The following is a 21472-nucleotide window of genomic DNA, read 5'->3' on the forward strand; positions in this document are numbered from 1 at the left end:
AGGAGCTTAGTGCATGCCACGTGTAAGCGTGGATACGAGGATTAGTGTACATCAACTGTTGTAGCAGCCAGTCTAGATTATTACACATGCATACCAGTCTTAGATACACATGTCAAGAACAAAACAATCACGTCTTTGCATCGTCACATCTTAGTTTATTTTGTAACAATACATAGTTGAGCTGATCTCAACTGATCAAAACCTGAGAAACAAGACGATGGCTGATCGATATTTTCCTAACAATATGCCGGATTTCGTAGCTGAAATAAATGGGGAAGAGGAAGAGGAAGAAGCTGTAGCTCAAGGAAGTGAAGAATCGCTGATGCGCCTTCTGAGCATGCGTTATGACTCGTTTTCTGAGAGGCTCAAGCGAGCTGCTTTGGACCTCAAAGAAACTGTAAAAAATTGAACCCTTGTTTGCTTTGTTTATATATGTATATTTAAAGTGTATTATTTGTTTGTGGATTGATTAGGTGGTGGCTGAGACATGGGGATCTAGCAGGCAAAATGTCCAAGACTTTAGTCTTTATACAGGAACACTTGGAACTGCCTTTTTGCTCTTCAAATGTTATCAGGTTACTAATAATAGGAATGACCTGGAGCTCTCTTCTCAGATTGTTAAGGCTTGCGACTCTGCTTCTTCCGAATCTAGGTACCCTTTGTTTATCTGTTTACCTGTCTCACTCTGTATCGAAATCGTAGTCGTTAGAATATAATATGATCCTAGTAAGTCCTCCTCGAGAATTGGTTAAGTTGGTCACTTAACCTGGTATCGGAGTACCCCGAGATTTTAGGAGATTTTAGGAGAATTGGTCACTTAACAGTGGTTCCGCCCTGGCCCTGTATATGAGCGTGTCATCTCGTAATTGTTCAGATTGACAAGCATGAATAATTATTATTATGCAACTGAACAAGAAAGTAAAGGGTACTCGGATATTATTATGATTTTATCTTGATTGAGGGTGTTTTTTATGGGTTGTTAATGGTAGCCATGTGACATTTTTCGCACGAGCTGGGGTTTGTGCACTTGGTGCTGTTATATCTAAGCATATGGAAGACAATGAGATGCTTGGTTATTACTTGACCAAGTTCAAGGAGGTACCTAGCATCTTGAACTGTGTTGTACTTGCACTATTATTTGGAGTGTGCTTTCTTTAATTTTTTTTATTTTTCTTGACATTAACTTTCTTTGATCGATTTATTTAAACAGATTGAGCTGCCAAAAGACCTCTCTGATGAATTATTTCGCGGGAGAGCGGGATTTCTATGGTCATGCTTATATCTTAATAAGCATATAGGCAAGGATACTATTCCTTCTGCCCTCATGGTAACCTGTAACCTTAATTATTTTTAAAATCATGAAGCGGAAGATTAGGTGTGAGGATTATTTGTTTTGTGCAACTGTGACAGGGTGTGGTTGCTAATGAAATTATAGCAAATGGGAGAAAAATGGGGTCCAAGGATAGGTGCCCGCTGATGTATGAATTCAGGGGTCAGAAGTTCTGGGGCACAGCCCATGGTCTAGCAGGAATCATGAATGTCTTGATGGAGCTAGAACTAAAGCCAGATGAACGGGAGGATGTTAAGGCCACTCTTAAGTATATGGTTAATAATAGGTTTACTAGCGGGAACTATCCTGCAGCCGAAGATGATGAAAATGATGTTCTTGTGCAATGGTGCCGTGGAGCTCCTGGTGTTGCACTTACACTAGTCAAGGCAGCTCAGGTAGAACTGCTAATTTATTATCTATGAAGTAAAGTAGAATACCATGATATACTTCTTATGTTGCTATATGCTTTTATTATCTTGATCCAATTTGAATTGTGCGGTAATATCACCAAGAGTGAAGTAAGGACAAAGTTCGAGCATGTTCCTCATAACAATCCGAAATTTTGTTCTTAGCTGCAATGTTTTAAGAGCACAGATTAAGCTGTCATGATAGTGGAATCTCATTAGGTTAGTGATGCCAGAGCAATTTTCTAGAATTGGATGCCTCCCAATTTTTTAACTTAGTCTGCAAACAAATAACCAGGTTTTTGAAGAAGAGAAATTTCTGGAAGCAGCCATAGATGCGGCAGAGGTCGTCTGGAAACGAGGTCTACTCAGAAGGGTCGGCATTTGCCATGGTATCAGTGGAAACGCTTATGTATTCTTGTCACTTTACCAACTGACAAAGCAAAAGGAGTTCCTCTACCGGTCCAAAGCATTTGCATCATATTTACTTGATAGATCTCACAAGCTTATTTCATCAGGAGAAATGCATGGAGGAGATGCCCCATACTCGCTTTTTGAAGGACTTGGTGGCCTGCCGTATCTTTTTCTGGACATGGTACAGCCAACTGAGGCCAAATTTCCAGCTTATGAACTTTAAGAAAGCTTGCAAAAGTGAAGTGAATTAAACTCGTTTTCTCTGAATGGTAATGTTTGTTATCAATTTATGCACTGGCTGTTTTTTTTATTTTTCTTCTGTTTAACTTTTGTAATAAGCTGGCTACCGCAAGTGAAGAATCTTTAAATGAGGTTCTTCATTCAATATAAAACTTCAAAGATTTATCTACACATTCTCATTTCATTTGAATGACTAAAAAGTCTGCAATAAACTCTGCTGAAATTGTGCTTTCAGGCCTGTCACTGTCAGCACTCAAGCTCACTTTGAGCACAAACATAACCTTGGCATCCTTAGAAACAACCATATTTTGTCGCCAGACTTTTCTAGCACATCAGGAAAGTGTGATCTGATGCAAGTGCTAAGCTGAATGTGTTGAGCTAGATCATATGAAGATAAAAATAATACTCATAACAATAAATTATTTAAAATATAGGTGACTACTATTCTGCTCTCAATTTTATTTCATTTCAACCAAAACACTCCAATTGTGCATTTCAGCCCCCAAACCAATTACAATTGATGAAAGTATCGGTAATATATATTGATTATGTTCTGTAAAATCTGCCGAGGCAACAAAAAAAATACGTACTCCACTATGGTTTCAGATATGATATCATTTGCTTATGTAATGTGGAACTTGACAAATCACCAAGGAAGAGACAATGGCATTCAGCATTTTCACCTTAAACTTCAGGTCTATGAGTTACCAGTATAGCAGCCAGATTGCAAATGCCGCCATAATATGAACAATTCTCGTTCTAATGAAGCTTTCTCTAGCCATCCCAGGAATGTGAATACCGGCAATGTTCTAATCTGAATAGGCATCTCCATTTGATATATTGGATTATATAGTAAGCTAGTAGCTCTGAGCATTTCAGCACTATAGTAGAGAGACTATTTGCTTGCAACAAGGTGCTCAACATCTCCGAGCTCCACTTCGCCTCGTTGCCTATCATGTTCTTTATGAAATAGCAACTCGATTTGCTCCAGAGATTTGCCTTTTGTTTCAGGAACAAGGGTGTAGACAAAAACAACTGACAGGGCTGAAATTACTGAAAAGATGAAAAATGTTCCACCCACGGTAATTGCACGGGAGACTGAAAGGAATGACATGGCAATTAGGCCGCTGCAGACTCTATTTCCCACTGCCCCGAGTGCTGCTGCTTGAGCGCGCAGTCTTAGAGGGAAGATTTCAGATGTCAAAACCCAACAGACAGGGCCAATTCCCACGGAAAAGAAAGCTACATTCCCACAAACAGCTACAAGCGACAGGGCAATGCCGAGAGACCCGGACCCTTCTCCTAGTAAAGATAGACTGAGGCCTAAAGTAAACAAACATATGGTCATACCTATTGTGCTAACATAAAGAAGTGGCTTTCTTCCTACCCTGTCAATAAGTATAATGGCGACAAGTATAAACACAGTCTTTGAGACTCCTACAGCAACAGTTGCAGCAAGAACTTTTGTGTTGTCCTCAATGCCGGCACTTTTGAGAATCTCGGGGCTATAGTATACAGTTGCATCAATTCCAGTAATCTGTTGGAAACACTGAATGCCAAATCCCGTAATCAGCATGCGCCTGAGGGCAGGGGAAGGACTCAACAGTTCACGCCAGACAGCTTTTTCTTCATATTTCTCTCCATTTGTAGTCCCTGCAGCTGTTTGTATTTCAGCAAGCCTCTCCTCCACTTCTGCATCAGTTTCATTCGTATTTATTAGCACCAATTTTGCTTCATCGGTTCTATTCTGCATAATTAACCACCTTGGTGACTCGGGTATGATAAACAGAGCCCCTGCTATGAAGATGGAAGGAAGAATTCCCACAGCAAGCATTATCCTCCAGTTTGTATGTGCTGGAAGGCCTGAAAACGCGTAGTTAGATACATACCCAAGGAGGATTCCAAGATTTATAAAGATCTCCGGGAAAGATGTGAAGGAGCCTCTAGCAATGGATGGAGATATCTCTGCAATGTAAACAGGAGCGATCATGACTCCAAAGCCAATACCAATTCCAGCCAATAGTCTTCCAAGCATTAGAACCTCAAACGAATTAGCGAAGGTCATAATAGCTGCACCAGCTTGAAAGATAACTGCAGCCAACCCCATTGTCCATTTTCTACCTAAGGAATCTGATGCTCTTCCACCAAGTAAACTACCAAAGATTGAAACGACACTCAGAGAACCAACAAGGATTTCTTGTTGGACCTCTGTTATTTTCAAATCTTCTTGAATAAATAGGATAGCTCCACTCATGACACCAACATCTGCCAAACAAGGATATTTAACTACTGAGAATGGTAAAATACATTGTCTAGTGGTGTAGACAGAGAAATTGTGTAAATTTCACATCCACATTTTCCCTAATGTTGGTAACTAATGGCCTTTAACTGGTAGACGATTTTTTAACTTAATCATTCTATTCTAAGTATTAAAATTTTGGTATTGTAAATGAATACTGTAAGTAATTTTAATTATAGAGCTTACATGCCAAGAATCCCTTTTGAGTTTTGAATGCATGAACTAATTTATCGAAGCCAAGAACTTCTCCAATTTCTAGATGAAGTATGGAAAATTCAACATATGAAAGGATATAATCTCAAAATCCAAAATCAAGAAAAACAACACACATTTGTCACAAAAATATTGACTTCAAACACATGAGGTCAAAATTATAGATCTAACATGCAAAACCCTGAAAACAAAGAGGCTACAAGTTCTGATCATTTACTAAGGAAACATATATTGAGTATATTGCATATATAGAGAGAGAAAGAGAGACTTTTTACCATAGCCAAGAAGCACAGAATTAAGAGAAGCAAAAACAGCACAGGCAAAAACATATTTCCTGGTAGTCTTGCTCCTCTCCAGCTGAATATGATGATGTTGAGTAGCTTCATCAATGTCATCATCAAAATCTGTGAGCTCAGAATCCATTCTTTTATACTTATTCTTGGCACCACTGACCAAGCCCATCTCACCATTCCCATTTTCTTGGAGACCCACCAAGCCCATCTCTCTGATTACTGACAGATTCTTCTGTTCTGGACCAGAATCAAGAAAAGTTCAGATCTTTACTGATGGGTTTCTAAATTGGTCTATTTTAAACTTTCAGACAAGAACCTCATCAACACTTGTTAGTACTCTTTCTTAGATCTGAAATAAAAGTGGACCAAAGTTTTAGTTGCAAGTGGGGTTTTATAATTTGTACTGTAGTAAGAATTAAGAAAGTTTAAATGACCAATCAAGTGGTAATTATGTGGTGTTAACTTGTTATCACACGTTCTTGACCTTGTACTTTAATTAGACCACAAGGAGCTTTCTAAGCAACAGCTGTTTATACTTTATATGTGTGTTGATCGTTGAATGGTAATATGTGACATTTTCAAGAAAGTTCAAACATGCAGAGATCGATTGTTTATCAAGTAATTTTGGAGGTAAATTATCAGTTGGAAAATCAACCTGCCAACAAAGTTGTTATTCAAATTAGTCTACTTTCAATATAGGACAAAACTTTATTAGATTATTCTCATTATTTTTGTTTTATTTAATATCAAATGACTGAAAATATTTTTGTCAAGTAAGTTCAGGTATTCAAATTATATTATATTATAAAAATAAAATTATCTTATTATTGTTAATCAACTAATATATTTTTTTGGTTACTAAAAAAAACTAATATATTTTTTTGTAAGTATTAATCAACTTATATATTTGAATCTAGAGATAATTCGGATTTTATAAAGAATACCTGAGGTCAAATATAATCACTTAGACTTATGTTTAAACATGGGGAAAAATCTAACAAATTTATCAACTCATAGAAAATTAAAGGTAATAAATCTCGTAATATCATTATTTTTAATAATACAGTGATATACTGCTAAATTCAAATGATTGTGTTTATATAAAACTTAAAAGATTCTCTATAATTCTTATCAAATAACATCATATATTAATGAAATTTCAACTTTACTAAATTTAAACTTTTGAAATTCAGTTTTCCACTACTATCTTTTAATTTAGAGTAGAATTTATAAAATTGTGAATATCATTTCAAATTTTAAAATTTATATTAAATTTTGAGTTTCCTGGCTTTCGAAACTATTCTTTTCATTACTCTTTAATTATATTATTTGATTAAATTCTGAATTTAAAAAGAAAATTATCCCGCAAAAAGGAGATTTACATGCCAAATATGAAATACCTGATACATATGTCCTGCCACTTCTCTCACGGTTCAAGGCTTCAAGCTAGTGACAAACTACTCAAGCAACTCAAAAATTATTGGATTATTATTGGGCTTTTAGGTGCCCTTTTTACCTATAGTTTTTGGGTCAGCCTGTTGGGCCTGGTTTATTTACTATTTTCAGTAAAAAAAAATAAGGCACAAAGAGCAACTCCAGCAGCTTCCCTATTTCAGGTCCTAAGTCCAATTATAAGGAATGTGACATAAATTAGTGCTCCAGCAGTATCTTAGAGGTGCCTTAAATCACTAGGATCCTCCTTCCATGCCTTATTAATAAGGCACCACTAGCCATGCCTTATTTGATTTCTTTAATAAAAAAATCATTTCTCTCTCTTATTGTAACTTATTTTCTCTCTCTTTCTTCCATCTTTTATCAATCTCTTTCCAAATTTATTATTATTATAATAATAAGGAATGAATTATAAGGATCATTGTTGGAGTTGAAATACAAAATCTTGTCCTAAATCATTAGGATCCAATATTTTATAATATTTATAAGAAAGACACTAAGACACTGCTGGAGATGCTCTTAAACCTGCTAAAAGTCCACACAAGATGATACTCCCTCCGCGTGTCATATTATTGTATTAACGTTCACCGTTTGCACCTTTGTTAAATTTTTATAAAATATAATTGTATAACATTTTCTTAATATTTATTTTTTTTAATAAAATTTTAAATATTAAATTTTTATTCAAACTTATAATGAAATTACAATATTAACGTAAAGCATGTTGGACAGAGGTGTAGTTTTCTATTCCCTCTTTCCATGGTTTGTTGGGACAGAGGGTGTAATTTTTTACTTCCCACATATATATTGGGAGATGGACACGCAATTTAATATACTCTTATAAGAGCAACTCCAAGGCATTAGACCTCTTAGGTAAAAGTGTTTATGTGGCACCTACATGGCATCTATGTGGCACATTTTAGACAATAGGTAAAAATTCTACACGTCAACCATGATCCCTTAGCAAAAAAAATATAGATAACTAAAATTAGGGTTGCTACATTTGTTATGTATAATTTTAGATAATATAATTATACATAATACCATTGGAGTGAAACTAGAACCTCTTAGGTATAATTTTAGATGATTATTTATATATCATATTATAGCTAACAAATATAAATAAGACCCTTGGAGATGCTCTAAAGTAGGAGTATACTTTTAAATTTTTTACCTCTTTCTCCCCACCTGAAACTGCCGTCACCAGTCACCACTGCTCATCGTCATCCTATCCTTATCCAATCCTGTCCTGTCTTGTGTGTTTATATAAATCCATTTCTGTCTTCTTCCCCAATTCCGCTTCTTATTCTTATATCCATTCGGGTCGGGTTCGATTTGCTTTTGCGGCCCTCCCCTGTTGGGCCTAGTTTAAGGTAAGATTGTCTTTTTTCCGCGTGATCTGCATAAAAGTATTCAGCCGACAGCCCATACATAGCGAAACGCACAAGCCGGCAGCTTCGCTGTTGCAAGAATGTTTGTGATTCAAATATATTACACTTATTATATTGTTACTTCCCCGCCTCATTTTAATTATGTTTTAAATTTTAAGATGTACAAAATTTTATATTTGATATAATTATTTTTATATATTTATATTAATAAAAATTGAGAATCTAAATTTAAATTGATAAAATACTTGGAATTTTTATTAAATATAATTATTATTATTTTAAAAGTGATAAAAGAGTCATATATCAGTTTAAATGGGACAGAAAAATATTATTATGGTTTATGAATTTACAATATCAATACTTAACTGGTAAAATTGTTTAAATAATTTATAAACCAAATTATCCAAATACTACTGGTTAAATGTAATTAACTTCTTCGGTTTGAGCGACTGTAAATTATTTTAAATTAAACCGACTATAAATTATTTTAAATTAAGTCAAAAGATTCGTGTGATTGCAGTTTGTTTTTAATTTAACATATAAATTTTAAAGAAATTAGGCCAAAAATGTTACATATGATCTTAATATTAGGGCAGTGGTCAAGAAAATATCACGGCATGGACATTCTCCTGTATATACAGCAGCCAAGCTGATATAAAGTTCAGCCCTTTGTTTCGATAAAATGAATCTTACAAATAATTTATTTACTTCAAAATTTCAGGCATAAAATGTAGTCGAGGCCTTTGGCCTTAGAGTAGTGCCTCCAGCCCTCTTGTTGATGTTGCCTATTCCTACATGAGTTTTGGCTCATTTTGCTTATTTCAACAGTAGAAACTTATTTATGATACTTTCAGCGATGTTGTTGATTATCTTTTCCAAATTTTGTACAATTTTATTTCTATCTGGCTTGTTGAATTTAGTTCTTTAACCATTATACTTTTCTGATATAAAAATACTTAGGGTGGTTACTACAATTATTTAACATATATAGACTATAGTGTGGTCCTTGACGTCAATGTCATGGCATTAGTGCCTCAAAATAAATTAATTAGCACTCCAGCTTACTAATTTACATAGAGGGACGGCTATTGGGTGTCAACATCCTTTTGTTAATATATAGTATATACAAACACAAAAGTCATTGATTTGTTCATTTGTTAATAATATACATCTCCATATAGATATGTTAATCAACTCCTCAGACATAGATATGCCAAAGAATATTACATAATTCAACACTACGTGATTACTTAAAATGGAATTACAATAATCTCAAGTAACTGACCTCTCTAACTTTCTTTCCGTTGTGAGTTTATTAATCTTTCTAGGTAAGATATTTTTAGTGGAGCCAAGTAGTGGAACTATTAAACTACTTCCAAACGTAACATCCGGTAAACATAATTTCATTCGCTATGATTGTCAGCTCGTTTAGCTTAGTTTTAACTTATGACTTATGACTTAAAAATGACTTTTTCAGAATATTGAGAATTTAGAAAAATTATATTACTGAAAAAATATCCCAAACTAACTTATGAATTTAAGTCGTTCATTTCTAATATTTCTAATTTTAAATCGATTTCTAATTTATTACACAAACATATATTTTCAACTTACAATCGAAAATGGCTTAAAACCAGGCATACAGTCTGAGTGTCTCTCTTGCTTCTTTAGTCTTTACTTCTTTACGATGCAAATATCGTTAATTAAAAAATATAAGAAAAATAATTCAGATAAACATAACAATGCCATAAACACCGCAAGCACAATATATACAACAGAAGAGCTACTTATATTTTCCATCTATGCAGATAAAACCCAGAGCTTTGAGATGGCTGGCAATTGACTGGCAGTTTGGTTAAGGAAATCACAAAACTGTTTCCTTACCAATCTGTCCTAGTCTCTACACATAATTAATCTTAACTACAACACTAATGCAAATTATCCCAGCTGAAACAAACTCTACATCTCCTAATACATGTAAATTAACTAGTTACTAATGCAAAAAGGGTCTGAAATAGGCAACCTTCTTTTTGCATCAGTGGAGGTAGAAATTTAAAAGTAAAAAAGATAGATAAGAATGTTTATGAGCTGAAATGAAAGGGAAAAAGAAGAATGAGAGAGAGGTTCAAAAGTTGCTACAAAAATCAGCAACAAGTGAAAGAAGGAAGCTAAGGCGATTATATACAACCTTAGCTCCTTAGAATTGAGGAGTCGGACTCGAGACCTCTGCCAACACGGAACTCTGCTCGAAGTGGAGTTCCGTGCTTGGTTTAAAAAGGATCGGTAGGATAAGAAGAAGAATGAGATGAAAAGGCCGAAAAAATGTTGTGGTCTTGAGGATCAGAACTATGAGGTTCTTGATTTTGAGGATTTCCAAAAGAATAATTGGAAGGCAACAAGAGATTGTTGCTAGTGTCTAAATCATCCCAAACAGCACTGCCTGGACCCCAACCTTCTGCAACTGCATTGAACCAATCTTCTCCAACACCTCCCCAAACAAGTTCAGATGACACTGAGGAGCTAACAACATTGGCCTCACCTCCTGTGGTCACCTCACTCGACCCGAACCCCGAGTCATCCGTCAGACTGTTGTCACCTAATTCGATACTTGGTGCAAGTTCTGAAGATGAAGGGGGTTCAGGGAGCTGTTGAGGCGGCTCAGGAGCTTGTGACGAAGAATCAGGAGATTTTGGTTTATTTTTATTTAGGTAATGTTCGGGGAAGTTGAGCCTAGCGTTCTCACCTCGCAGCTTAAAGGCCTCGCGATCATAGGCCATGGCAGCGTCCTCTGCAGTGTCGAACGTGCCAAGCCAGAGACGAGTCCTGTTGCGAGGCAGGCGAATTTCAGCTACCCATTTTCCCCAGTGCCTTTGTCTTACTCCCCTGTAGAGCTTAGTTTGTGTGACTGGTTGAGTTGGAGGCCTGAACATAGAGTTCCTATTCGTATTTTGGCCGAGCCTATTGATCATCATCATTCTTCCTCTTGGACTTAAGTTTAATTCATTAGTCCAGTACTGAAACAGCTGCTGCTGCTGATACTGCGCCAGGTCTCCCGAAAAATAAGGGGGGAAGCCCTGGTGGTTCGGAGCAAACGATATCATTTGCTGCTGCTGCTGGTGATGGTGCTGCTGGTGATGATTCTGTGCAGGGAGTATCGGAAGAGGACTAGTCCGATACTTCTGCAGGCTTTCCATCGACTGCTGAGACCCGTTGTCGTCGAAGGCAAAAGGGAAAAGCCTTGAAGATTGCGGTGTTGATGTTGTTGGAAAAGAGGAAGCTGAAGAAGAGGAGGATTGAAATGAGTGTTGGCGCTTAAAAGGCCTATCAGTAGTAATAGTTGACATGGAAGCTTCTTCAAAAACTGTCTTCCATTGTCTACCTTCTAAGCTAGTGTAATCGAAGTCTTGGTTGCTGCCATGATCCATCTGAGATTCACCCGTGACTTTTTTCGCGTTACCAGACATGATTTAGCCAAGAAAATCAGCCGCTCGCTCTCTGTTTTCTAAAAAAGGATTTAAATTCAAGTTCTTGAACAAAAAATGAATGGAAAATTTTCTAAAGAAAACAAATGATCAAAATCTAGCACCCGGAAATAAATTCAATCGAAAATTTAAAAAAAGAGTCATTTGAAAGGCCGGGAGTGCTAAAAAACAGAGCAAAATTTTCGAAATTTTTTTAGAATGAAATGAAAAAGTAGTAACCCATCTGAAATATGTGATGAAGATTACTAGAGGTGTTAGATAAGCGTAAGAGAGCGAGCGGCTTCAAGGGAAGAAGGCGAGATTCCGAATGGCTAAGAGTCTGATATGAACAGTTTGTATTTTGTTGGCGTCGTGAGAGTGGAACAGAATCAGAAAGAGCTGTAAAAGCAGAGGACTCTGTTTTTGTGTAGTGTAGATTTGAGAATAGAGGTGGGTTTATAAGAGGCCAGTAAAAGATATGGCATGCCAGCAACTCATTTTAGTTTTTGTTGAGTGGGGGAGGGGTTAGATATTTACAAGAGTGTAGAAACATCGTTGTTGGAATGTATTGTTGTTCTGACCTGTGGCTTTAAGTTTGGTCAAGGTTTTGGCTTCTGGTTCCTTTCCTCATATTTATCATGAGGACGTTTGTGCAAGGGTTAGTTGAGCAATAGCCATTGCTTGAGAACAAAAGGCGCCTAAATAGGTCAAAGTTTCATGTCTTATTTTTTATGCCGACGGGATCGTTTCGAACTCGTAAAATATTTGAATTGATATAATGCTAGTCGACTCGAACTTAATTTCGGAATTTTAAAAAATTGCATTGAAATTTATGTTTCATATAAAGTTTTCAGAATATGCAGGTAATACTTGTTTGCGCAAAATCTGACTTATGTCTATTTTTACGATTTTTGTAAAATTATAAGTTATTACAGATAAGAGCATTTCCAACGGCGTTGGCTATAATCGTTGGCTAAATAGGACCTATAAGACTTTATGTAAAATTTGCTGAACATATAAGACATTTTGCTTCAATGGTATTAACTATATTAGTTGATTATAATTTAAAAATAATATGTTATTAATATTTTAGATTGTTAAAATAGAATATATCAATTTAATATGGTAATAAATGATGTGCAATCTTCCTACAGATTTTTTACAGACCTGTAGAGGTTCGACAAATTTAGCCATCCATAGGAGGTTGGCAACTCAGCTTTTAGCTAAGGTCCCATTTGATAACAAGTGAATGAGTGGATTGCTGGCTCACTCAGAACCTCGTCCCGTTAAGATCATTTGTTTAGCAGTTATTTCAACTGGACGATACAAGAAAAGCGCTGGACTACAGAGCCTAGCTTACCCTCACTCAATCGTCCAGCTAATAATCCTGCTCTACTCCACTTCTCTCTTTGATAACAATAATAATTACTGCCACATTTTTTCCCTTTTCAAAATCATTTGAATAGTGTTTTTTCATATACTTGTTTGTTATTGAATATATAAATATTTTTTTAAGATGTCAAATTTACCAATTTTCTTATAACCCTTTTTAATTTATGTTTTATTAATATGTAAATTAAAATGATGGAAAAAGTTATGAATGAACAAGAGAATAAATTTTTTATTAATAAAAATGAATACAGAACTGAAAGAAGGCTTCTACAAATATAACGTTAGTCATTTATAGGAATATATTTAAAATTATCACCATCCATAAATTTAAATAATTATTAACAAATAACAATTATTCATTCAGAAATTCAGATTAACTATTCATCCAGATTTCCAGTCATCCAGAATCATCTATCCAGATTTAACAAATGACCCAATGTTTTAGATGGTTGGAGTATGCTCTTATAAAATCTCTTTGTGATAAGAAAATTATTGTGGTAAAATATCTCTACTAAATTTAGTTTTATAATTTATCCTTTCGAGTTAGTGAAATTGAGCTACTCCTATTTATGATGATCATGAGTTGAAGAAGGAAAACATTAGGGGGCCGTTTGGCTGGTCTTAAAAGGAGTGACTTATTGCTTAAAGTAAAGAAGTGAATTATAAATGAAAAGTTGGCTTAAACTTATAAATTATTAAAAGTGTTTGGATACCCGTGACTTATAAGTTGAAAAGAAGCTCCAAATCAAAAAAAAGCTAGGTTTCCTAGCTTTTTTTCTTGGCTTCTTTAGCACCATTTTAAGCACTTCTTTCTATCATCCAAACGCTCCGAAAAAAACCGAAGCCCACTTTTTCTTATAAATAAGCCATAAGCCGGGATTGCCAAACACCCACTAGATAGCTGGCTCACACGGCTTTCCATTTATTGTATTTTCTTCATTTACTTTTTTTTTTGAAAAGCAAAAGGAGCAGATATATTATAAATATTTGAGTACATGGGGAGAAACCAAGAACTATGCTCACTGGGAGCTAGCATAACAGCTTTCTTGAAAAACTAACTTCCCAATCAGCTAAAAACCCATTCACTTTTGAACTTTACTACCTAGGAAAATTGCCCCAGCCCCCAAAACACATTCCCCCATACGAGCTCATGCAAACCCAACTAATAGATAATTATAACCCTAACTATAGACCACTTCGGGAAAACCATCTGCATGCTGGAGAGATTCAATCCTGGATTTCAATGATTTCGACCGTCTCGCCTTCTGCGTTCACCAAACCACCATCACCCCCTGGCAGACCAAAACCTTCTACTTCCTTCATAGCTTCCTGGTCAACAACCTCCGCATCATTTTGAACAGCCCCCAGACCAATATCTTCTTCGTCAACAGCCTGGAATCTAGGGTCTGCAGGACCTAAGCCCATATCATGGTTCCAGATGTCAAACACCCTTCCAAAGGGCTGAGCTATTACCACCATCATCTTATAATTTCTTGCACCATGATCTGCTAAGAAAGCTGCGAGCTCATTTGCATTTTCATCGCAAACTGAAACCTCCATATCAAAGTTTTCATCCTCCTCTCGCTGATTAAGTTGCTGCACCACATAAGCATGGTCTGGGTGCACTCCTTCCAGTCGTGAGTTGTTCCAGACCCAACACGCCTGCACATGATCGGATTCCAGGATGAAATGCTCCCAGTCTTCAATGAATGCACGCTTGCAACCCTCCAGAAGTGCATAAAACTCATTCTCCCTTTGGTTTTGAATCTCAAGAGACCCAGCTAACATCCTCAAGATCCTTCCCCTACTATTTCTTATGACGATTCCTATGCCTGTTACATTTCCATTAGGCAAAGCTTCTACAAAAAAACAGCCATGCACGTTGATCTTAACCCAACCTCGCCTTGGCATTTTCCACCTTGGAAGAGCAGCCACATTCACAACATCTGCCATCTTACTTAAAAGAACTGTTTATTTTACTGAGATATTTTAACTGAGTGCAGGCAAAGTAAAAGGAACTAAGAGTTTAAATAGAGGGGATAAGAGGGTAAACCGAGTTAACTCCTCGAAAACTTAAAAGTTAACCTTAGGTTAAAGCCAGGGTTGGGGCACTAAAAGGGCTGGGTAACCAAATGGGCTGGAGAGGAAAATTATTTGACAGCCCAAGAGCTAATTAACTTAATGGATCTCGAGCCTTTTTTGGCTAGAAAATCTGCATCAAAATTCAGATCCCCTGGAATGTGCTTAATTCTAATTTTTAACCGCTTGATCGAGTCCCATACAGAGTTACCTTCCAACTTACAATTTCCAGTGAGTATCTCCAGAGCTTTCTGAATAACTTTAAGATTATCCGAGAAGACTACTATATGGTGATCATTCCAGACTGAATTTATAAACGAGATTAGAAGAAATTCTAAAGCTTCCCATTCCGCTTCAAACGGATTATTAGCAGTAGAAGGACCTGAGAAAGAGAATATAGTTTCACCAGCTTTATTCGCAATGGTACCTCCAATTCCCACCAAATGTTTGCCTCCTTTATCTTTGAAAGTCCCATCCGTAAAACCCACTAAGTCCTCAGAAGCAGACAACAGATCCTGAAGTTGAATTTTCCCTGAACTAGTAAGCACCCCCATAGGATTAGCATTCCACCAAGAAACTGAGCTGCCATGAATCAGATTAAAAGCAAGGCACCACTCCTTAATAAGGTGCTTTATATAAACCACAAGGGAAAGGACTGGAATATCTGTTTGCCTGAATATTTTTTGATTCCTTGCCAACCAAATGCTCCAGAAAGTAGCACTTACACTGACCCTCCAAGTTATTTTGGCTTTCTTAATTGAAAATTGCCTGACTTGACTCCATAAACTCATCACTGACATCTCTTCCTCAGGAATCGGATTAATTTGCCACCAACTGAACATTTGTGACAAGACCATTTTTGCATAACTACACTTCCAGAAAAGATGAGGAATAGTCTCTTTATCTGTTGAGCATAATGGGCACCATGAGACGTCATTTGGGATAATATTCCTGGTAGATAGTAGGACCTTAGTAGGGAGGATGCTTAAGTGCAGCTTCCAAAGGAAAATTTTTATCTTGTGAGGTACTTTCAATTTCCAAATGAAATCCCAACTTACTGATTGTGTTCCAAAGTTACACTGGGAAGCAACCTTAACCGAATATTCTTTATTGCTGTGCGTCCAAATCAGCACATCTTTTCCTGGCTTTAGATCGACTCTGTCTACTACTTCTTTCAAATCCTCAGCTTCTTTGATTTCCCAAGGTCGGAGAGGTCTATTCCAGAAGACGTTAGAAGTAAAGTCTGTTGTGCTTCTCCCAACTTCGCACATTTCTGCCACTGAAATCTCTATATGATTCGACAATCTGTATAACTTTTTAAACTTGACTTTCAGAGGAGTATTGCCTAGCCACATATCTTCCCAAAATAAAATGGATTTACCATTTTGCAGCTTCCAAACAAAACTTGTTTGTGACAATTTCTCCATCATCCAGGGGTGAGCTTGCACTTTCTTGATTGCTTTCATACTTTCTGACAAGTTCTTGCTTGTAGCCTCAGTTAAGCTAACGCTTTTTGAAAGATTGTATTTACATCTGATCCATTTATTCCAAGAGCTGCTCCTGTCTTTGTCCCATCTGTAATACCATTTACCTATTAGGGCTACATTTTTGGTTCTGATGGGATTCAGTCCCAGTCCTCCTTGAGTTTTTGGTTTGCACATTTTGTCCCAAGATAACAAGTGAAGACATTTTTCCTTCTGAAACTTAGTGCCTGTATGCCCCCACAGAAAGTCTCTCCTAATTTTTTCCATTTTCTTCACTACTCCAGCTGGGATGTAGTGCAAATTCATCCAATACACAGGAAGGCTATCCATCACAGCTTTGATAAGAGTGAGCCTACCTGCCTGGTTAAGAGATTCAGCCTTCCATTTGGATAATTTTTGATTCATTTTGGATAACACTGGCTCCCAGAAGGATTCCTTTTTCGAAGAAGTCCCTACAGGCATTCCCAAATATATTAACGGCCACTGTCCTAGTTTACATCCCAGGATTGACGCACACTCTATCAAAGATGCTTCAACTGAACTTGAGGAGAAGATTTCACTCTTGCTATAGTTAATTTTAAGACCTGATAGCATTTGAAAAACTTGAAGCACCCTCTTCACTCCCCAAGCTGAATCTGTCTTCCCATCTAGAAAGATTATCGTGTCATCTGCAAACTGCAGATGAGTGATGTCCTGAGTACCTTTTCCTACAGTCATACCTTTAAAACTGCCTTGAAGTGCAGCCTGTGTGAGCATTGAGTTTAGCACTTCACCTACTAAATTAAAAAGGAGAGGGGAAATGGGGTCGCCCTGTCTAAGCCCTCTTGACGGTGAGAATTCCTTGGTGGAGGAACCGTTTACTAAAACATAAATTCTTCATTTACTGGCCTTCTAGATCTCACACGACTCTTATTATTTCAATTCCAGGAAGACTGGAGTTGTTTGGTCAAATTTGAATTTGATGTATAAATATTTTTTATTTGTTATAAATTAATATATTAATATATTTATAATAAATATCACATTAAGCAAAAGGATGAAAAATTACTTTCTTATCAATTGAATTAACTTGTCAATATTTAGTTTACATAGCTAACAAATATATTTAACAAATCAAAATTGCTTTTTTTCTTCTTTTTTCAAATTAATCAGAACGTGTGTTTGTTTTTTTTGGGTCAGGTATCATTATGTGCTTTTAATCATGTTGAAAATACAATCCTCAACTAATGTGCGCCTCAGCAACCCAAACAATTTTCACAGGTGATTTTTCCGCAACGCGGCTAATTTATGACACGTTGACCTGCGAAGAGAAAATAGTTTTTTTAACCTAAAATAAATTCCGAAACTATATTTTATAGGAATATTTAATAAACTTGAAAATAGTTACCACTTTCCGAAGCTGTTTCTAAAAAACATGTCTACGTGTTTTTAGAAAATTAATTTTGAATTTTCGCGAAAAGTCGCCAAAGATTACACTATCAAATTTCACCAAACATTTTCAGTATTATTCCCCCCATCCTTTCAATATTTTTATAATGAGACCGTTTAGACAAACTTAAAAAAAGCTATTTCTTAAAATAAAAAGTAGATGAGCAAATTTAAAAAAAAAAAATACTTCAAGTAAAAGAATGGACTAGACGTTTGGGGTAAATAAGTTAATAAATTGTTTGGAAAAAAAAGAAGCTCCGACTTCCTAAAAATATTTTTATTTATTTACGCAAACGGGTCAAAGAAAGCATAAGTCAGACGCAGCTACTTGTTAAAAACAAAGGGACAAAAATATTTTTCCACTCATTGACACGTATATTAATATTCCTATAAAATATAGTTTCGGAATTTATTTTAGACTCTCTTTTTGTAAGAAAATTAAAATAATTTATTAAGCTATATTTTATAAAAATCTTAAAATGCCTACCAATCCTTTTGTCTTACTAAAAAAGTTAACGGAAAATGGATGAATTATATTTAAAATTATATATATCAAAATATTATTTAATATAAAACAACAAATTTCTTATTCACTCTTTTTCTAACAACACGATAATTTCTAACGCGACTCCTAATTCCTAAACACTCCTAAGCAGATGGTTTGTTATGAGCTTGGATGTTGAATTGCATTAATTAAAAATATTATTCGATGCGCTCGTAGAACCGTGATAATGAATGAATTATCAAGAATGAATCTAACGTCTGTAAAAAAAAAAAAGGAATGAATCTAACGTTCTATTCGTCATTCCACTATCAAGGCTTTTAGAAAGTTGTTTTCGTCTACTTACCATACGTGGCCACCTGCTATTCGTTCATCTTCTTAGACTATGGTTTATTTTGGTTGAGTAGCCTCTACGCTGAGCCACATGTCATATTGAAATTCAACTATGACGCTGTGAAGGTACTAGCAAACTCTAATCCAAAACTTATTTTGGCACCACAAGCTTAACCACATAAATATCTCACTGACATGAAAAATTAGTGGCTAATATTTAACCTCAATTTTTAACCCCAATTAGGATAACTACTGTTTTTTTCTGTTTTTTCTGTCACAAGACTTTCAGGATAACTACTGCTTTTGATTAGTGATAACTAGTTGAAGTAATCACGATTAACAATCATTGATTCCTGCATGATATTTTAATGCTTTAAATATTGAGACAAATTAACGAGGGGGGCCTCACTTTCGGTGTAGAGGTTAGAATTTAGTAGCGTCTCGATTTAAAAATCTGCGAAAGTCTGTGGCAGTCGGTGGAATCGGCACGTGTCGGTGATCCATCGGTCTTTCACCTTTTCTCATTATTGTTTCAAACTTCTACTCTTAATAATTAATATTTGAACGTGACATATATACTAAACAAACGTAGTGCAGTCTAAATTATATTTCCTTCTGTTTTAAACATTTTCATTTGTTGAAAAATGATTAATTTTTTAAATATATTTTATAGATTATTAACTATATTTTGATATAATTAAAAGTTTCTGATTATTTTGAATTCTCCATTTATACGACCATGAATTCAAATTGTAAATTAGCGACCCATTCTCTATTTGCTTCTGTTTCAAAAATTATCTATTTGATCAATTAAGTATTGACTTTTCATTAATTTGAATATAATATATCTGTATAATTATTTTGATTAATTTCTGATTATTTAAGTAATTAGTTCTGAATTTTAGAACATCACAAACTTCGTCAGAAAAAAAAAAAGGAACATCATAAACTCGTATTATTTACTTTACTGAAAAAATCCTTCATCAAAACTTTAGCTATTTATTTTTACGACACATAATGCATGTATTTTATAATTACTTTTAAATAATTATTTTTGTTTCAAAATAATGATGCATATATTTCATAACGATTTTCAAATAATTATTTTCTTTCAAAGTAATATCACTTGTAAGAATAATAATATTAACGTTACTTTAACTGCATTAATAATCAAAGTCAAAGAAACTGATATGTTGTTTTGTAAAGAAAGAAGCAGGCTCCTGCAGTCTGCAGATATTTTGCGAGTGGTGTACTGGTGTGCGTGAAGTCGAACATCTGATTTATAATAAAATAAGATTGATGTATATCTAGCCACGTATGATTTATACAAAGTCATGATTGGAGCGAATTCAAAAACAAAGATAAAAAGAATAAGATTGCAATGGTGGTAAAGTGGACATTCGTTTTCTTTGACCCCGCAAGATCACATATTAACATGATAGAATAATTCTTGGGCTCACAAAAACCGCATCATTGTGCCACCAACCAACCCATATATTTTTATTTGCAAAGCTTAGGAGTTCATATATTTTCTTTAAAAATTGTGTTTATCGCAATTTCTCTTATTTAAAATTGAGTCAATCAAATTTTAATTTATAAATACTAAAAAGTTAAATTTATTTTCCAAATATTATATAATATCAAAATATTTGTTATATATATTAAAGATAAGTAGATTTTTTTATCACGTAAAGATAAGTAGATTTAATATCAAAAGTCAAATACACACATAAATTTGGACAAAAACATAATAATTTATACAAATTTAATATTTATCAAATAAATTATGTTCGAAATCATGAAAGTACGCCGATACCATAAACCCGTAATGATTTGTCTTAATAAGATTAATTACAACAATAATATAGGTGGTAAAAGTATTTCAGGTTTTTTAATCTAGACTCCAGAGTGTTGAAATATCTGGTCATAATTATTTATTTTAGCTATGATTAATATAGTGGATGTTTAGCGTAGAGACTTGAAATATCGGTTATAATTTATCATTTATACATAACTTTAAATATCATAATTAATCAATCATGAACACTTTCAATTTTAACAATTATTTAAATTATTATCTTACTTACATATGACATTATGTGATTTAAAAATAAATGTTATTCGTATTGATTAGATTTTGATTTGTCAGATGCTTAAAATTATTCTAGAATAAAAATTAAAAATCAAAACTATTATAATATATTTTATTCTGCAATTACACAACATAAACAGTTAATATTATAAATAAAGTATCAATTAAAAGCGCCATAATGAATAAATTACAAGGCTGATCACACGCTCGTTTGTTTAAAATGATACAAGTTGAACTGGGTTTATGGTTGTAACAATAAACTAAGAGGTGGAGGGTAGCCATTCGACGAGGAACAAAACATAGGTTTCGTCGAGCAAATTAAATTAAAGGATAGAATAAGCTTAAGAATAATAAGCAATTAAACTAATCCAATTGGGCGGTGGAGGGAGTCAACTGCACTTGCGAGTATGTGACAACAACATCATTGCACAGCACTAGCAATCCAGCATGCTTTGTTTATTGGTCCATTTTCATAATGCTGCGTGCTCTTTTTTTCAAAAAGATCACAACAGTTTACTACAAATTTAATGTTATGAATATTTATTTATAAATAAAAAATTTAAAATGAATTATATGTTATATAAAAACAAATGGAACGGAGAGAATATCAGTTTTAAAATAATAATTTATTATTATCTGAATTTTTATAAAATTCATAATACTTT

At 34.7% G+C, this 21472-nt stretch overlaps 4 protein-coding genes across 4 annotated transcripts in view; 2 read left to right on the forward strand and 2 right to left on the reverse strand.

The window, feature by feature from the left end:
* LOC108218337 (tetraspanin-19-like) overlaps positions 1-21472 on the forward strand; it is a 44420-nt gene that overhangs the window by 8523 nt on the left and 14425 nt on the right. The gene's annotated exons all lie outside the window — the stretch shown is intronic.
* On the forward strand, positions 138-2559 carry LOC108218033 (lanC-like protein GCL2). Its single transcript, XM_017390954.2, has 6 exons — positions 138-397; positions 474-652; positions 990-1098; positions 1211-1327; positions 1411-1725; positions 2033-2559. Exons 1-6 carry the CDS (start codon positions 218-220, stop codon positions 2369-2371), a joined length of 1239 nt encoding a protein of 412 aa, XP_017246443.1. The 5' UTR covers positions 138-217; the 3' UTR covers positions 2372-2559.
* LOC108219463 (probable polyol transporter 4) lies at positions 2808-5643 on the reverse strand. Its single transcript, XM_017392929.2, has 2 exons — positions 5176-5643; positions 2808-4653 (listed from the first exon to the last, which is right to left on the reverse strand). The coding sequence occupies exons 1-2, from the start codon at positions 5399-5401 to the stop codon at positions 3284-3286; spliced, it is 1596 nt and encodes a 531-aa protein (XP_017248418.1). The 5' UTR covers positions 5402-5643; the 3' UTR covers positions 2808-3283.
* LOC108216387 (ethylene-responsive transcription factor ERF054) lies at positions 9762-12086 on the reverse strand. The gene has a single exon (XM_017389141.2). The coding sequence runs from the start codon at positions 11498-11500 to the stop codon at positions 10307-10309; it is 1194 nt and encodes a 397-aa protein (XP_017244630.1). The 5' UTR covers positions 11501-12086; the 3' UTR covers positions 9762-10306.

The sequence above is a fragment of the Daucus carota genome, chromosome 4 (genome assembly GCF_001625215.2).
Source record: "Daucus carota subsp. sativus chromosome 4, DH1 v3.0, whole genome shotgun sequence".
Classification (NCBI taxonomy): domain Eukaryota; kingdom Viridiplantae; phylum Streptophyta; class Magnoliopsida; order Apiales; family Apiaceae; genus Daucus; species Daucus carota.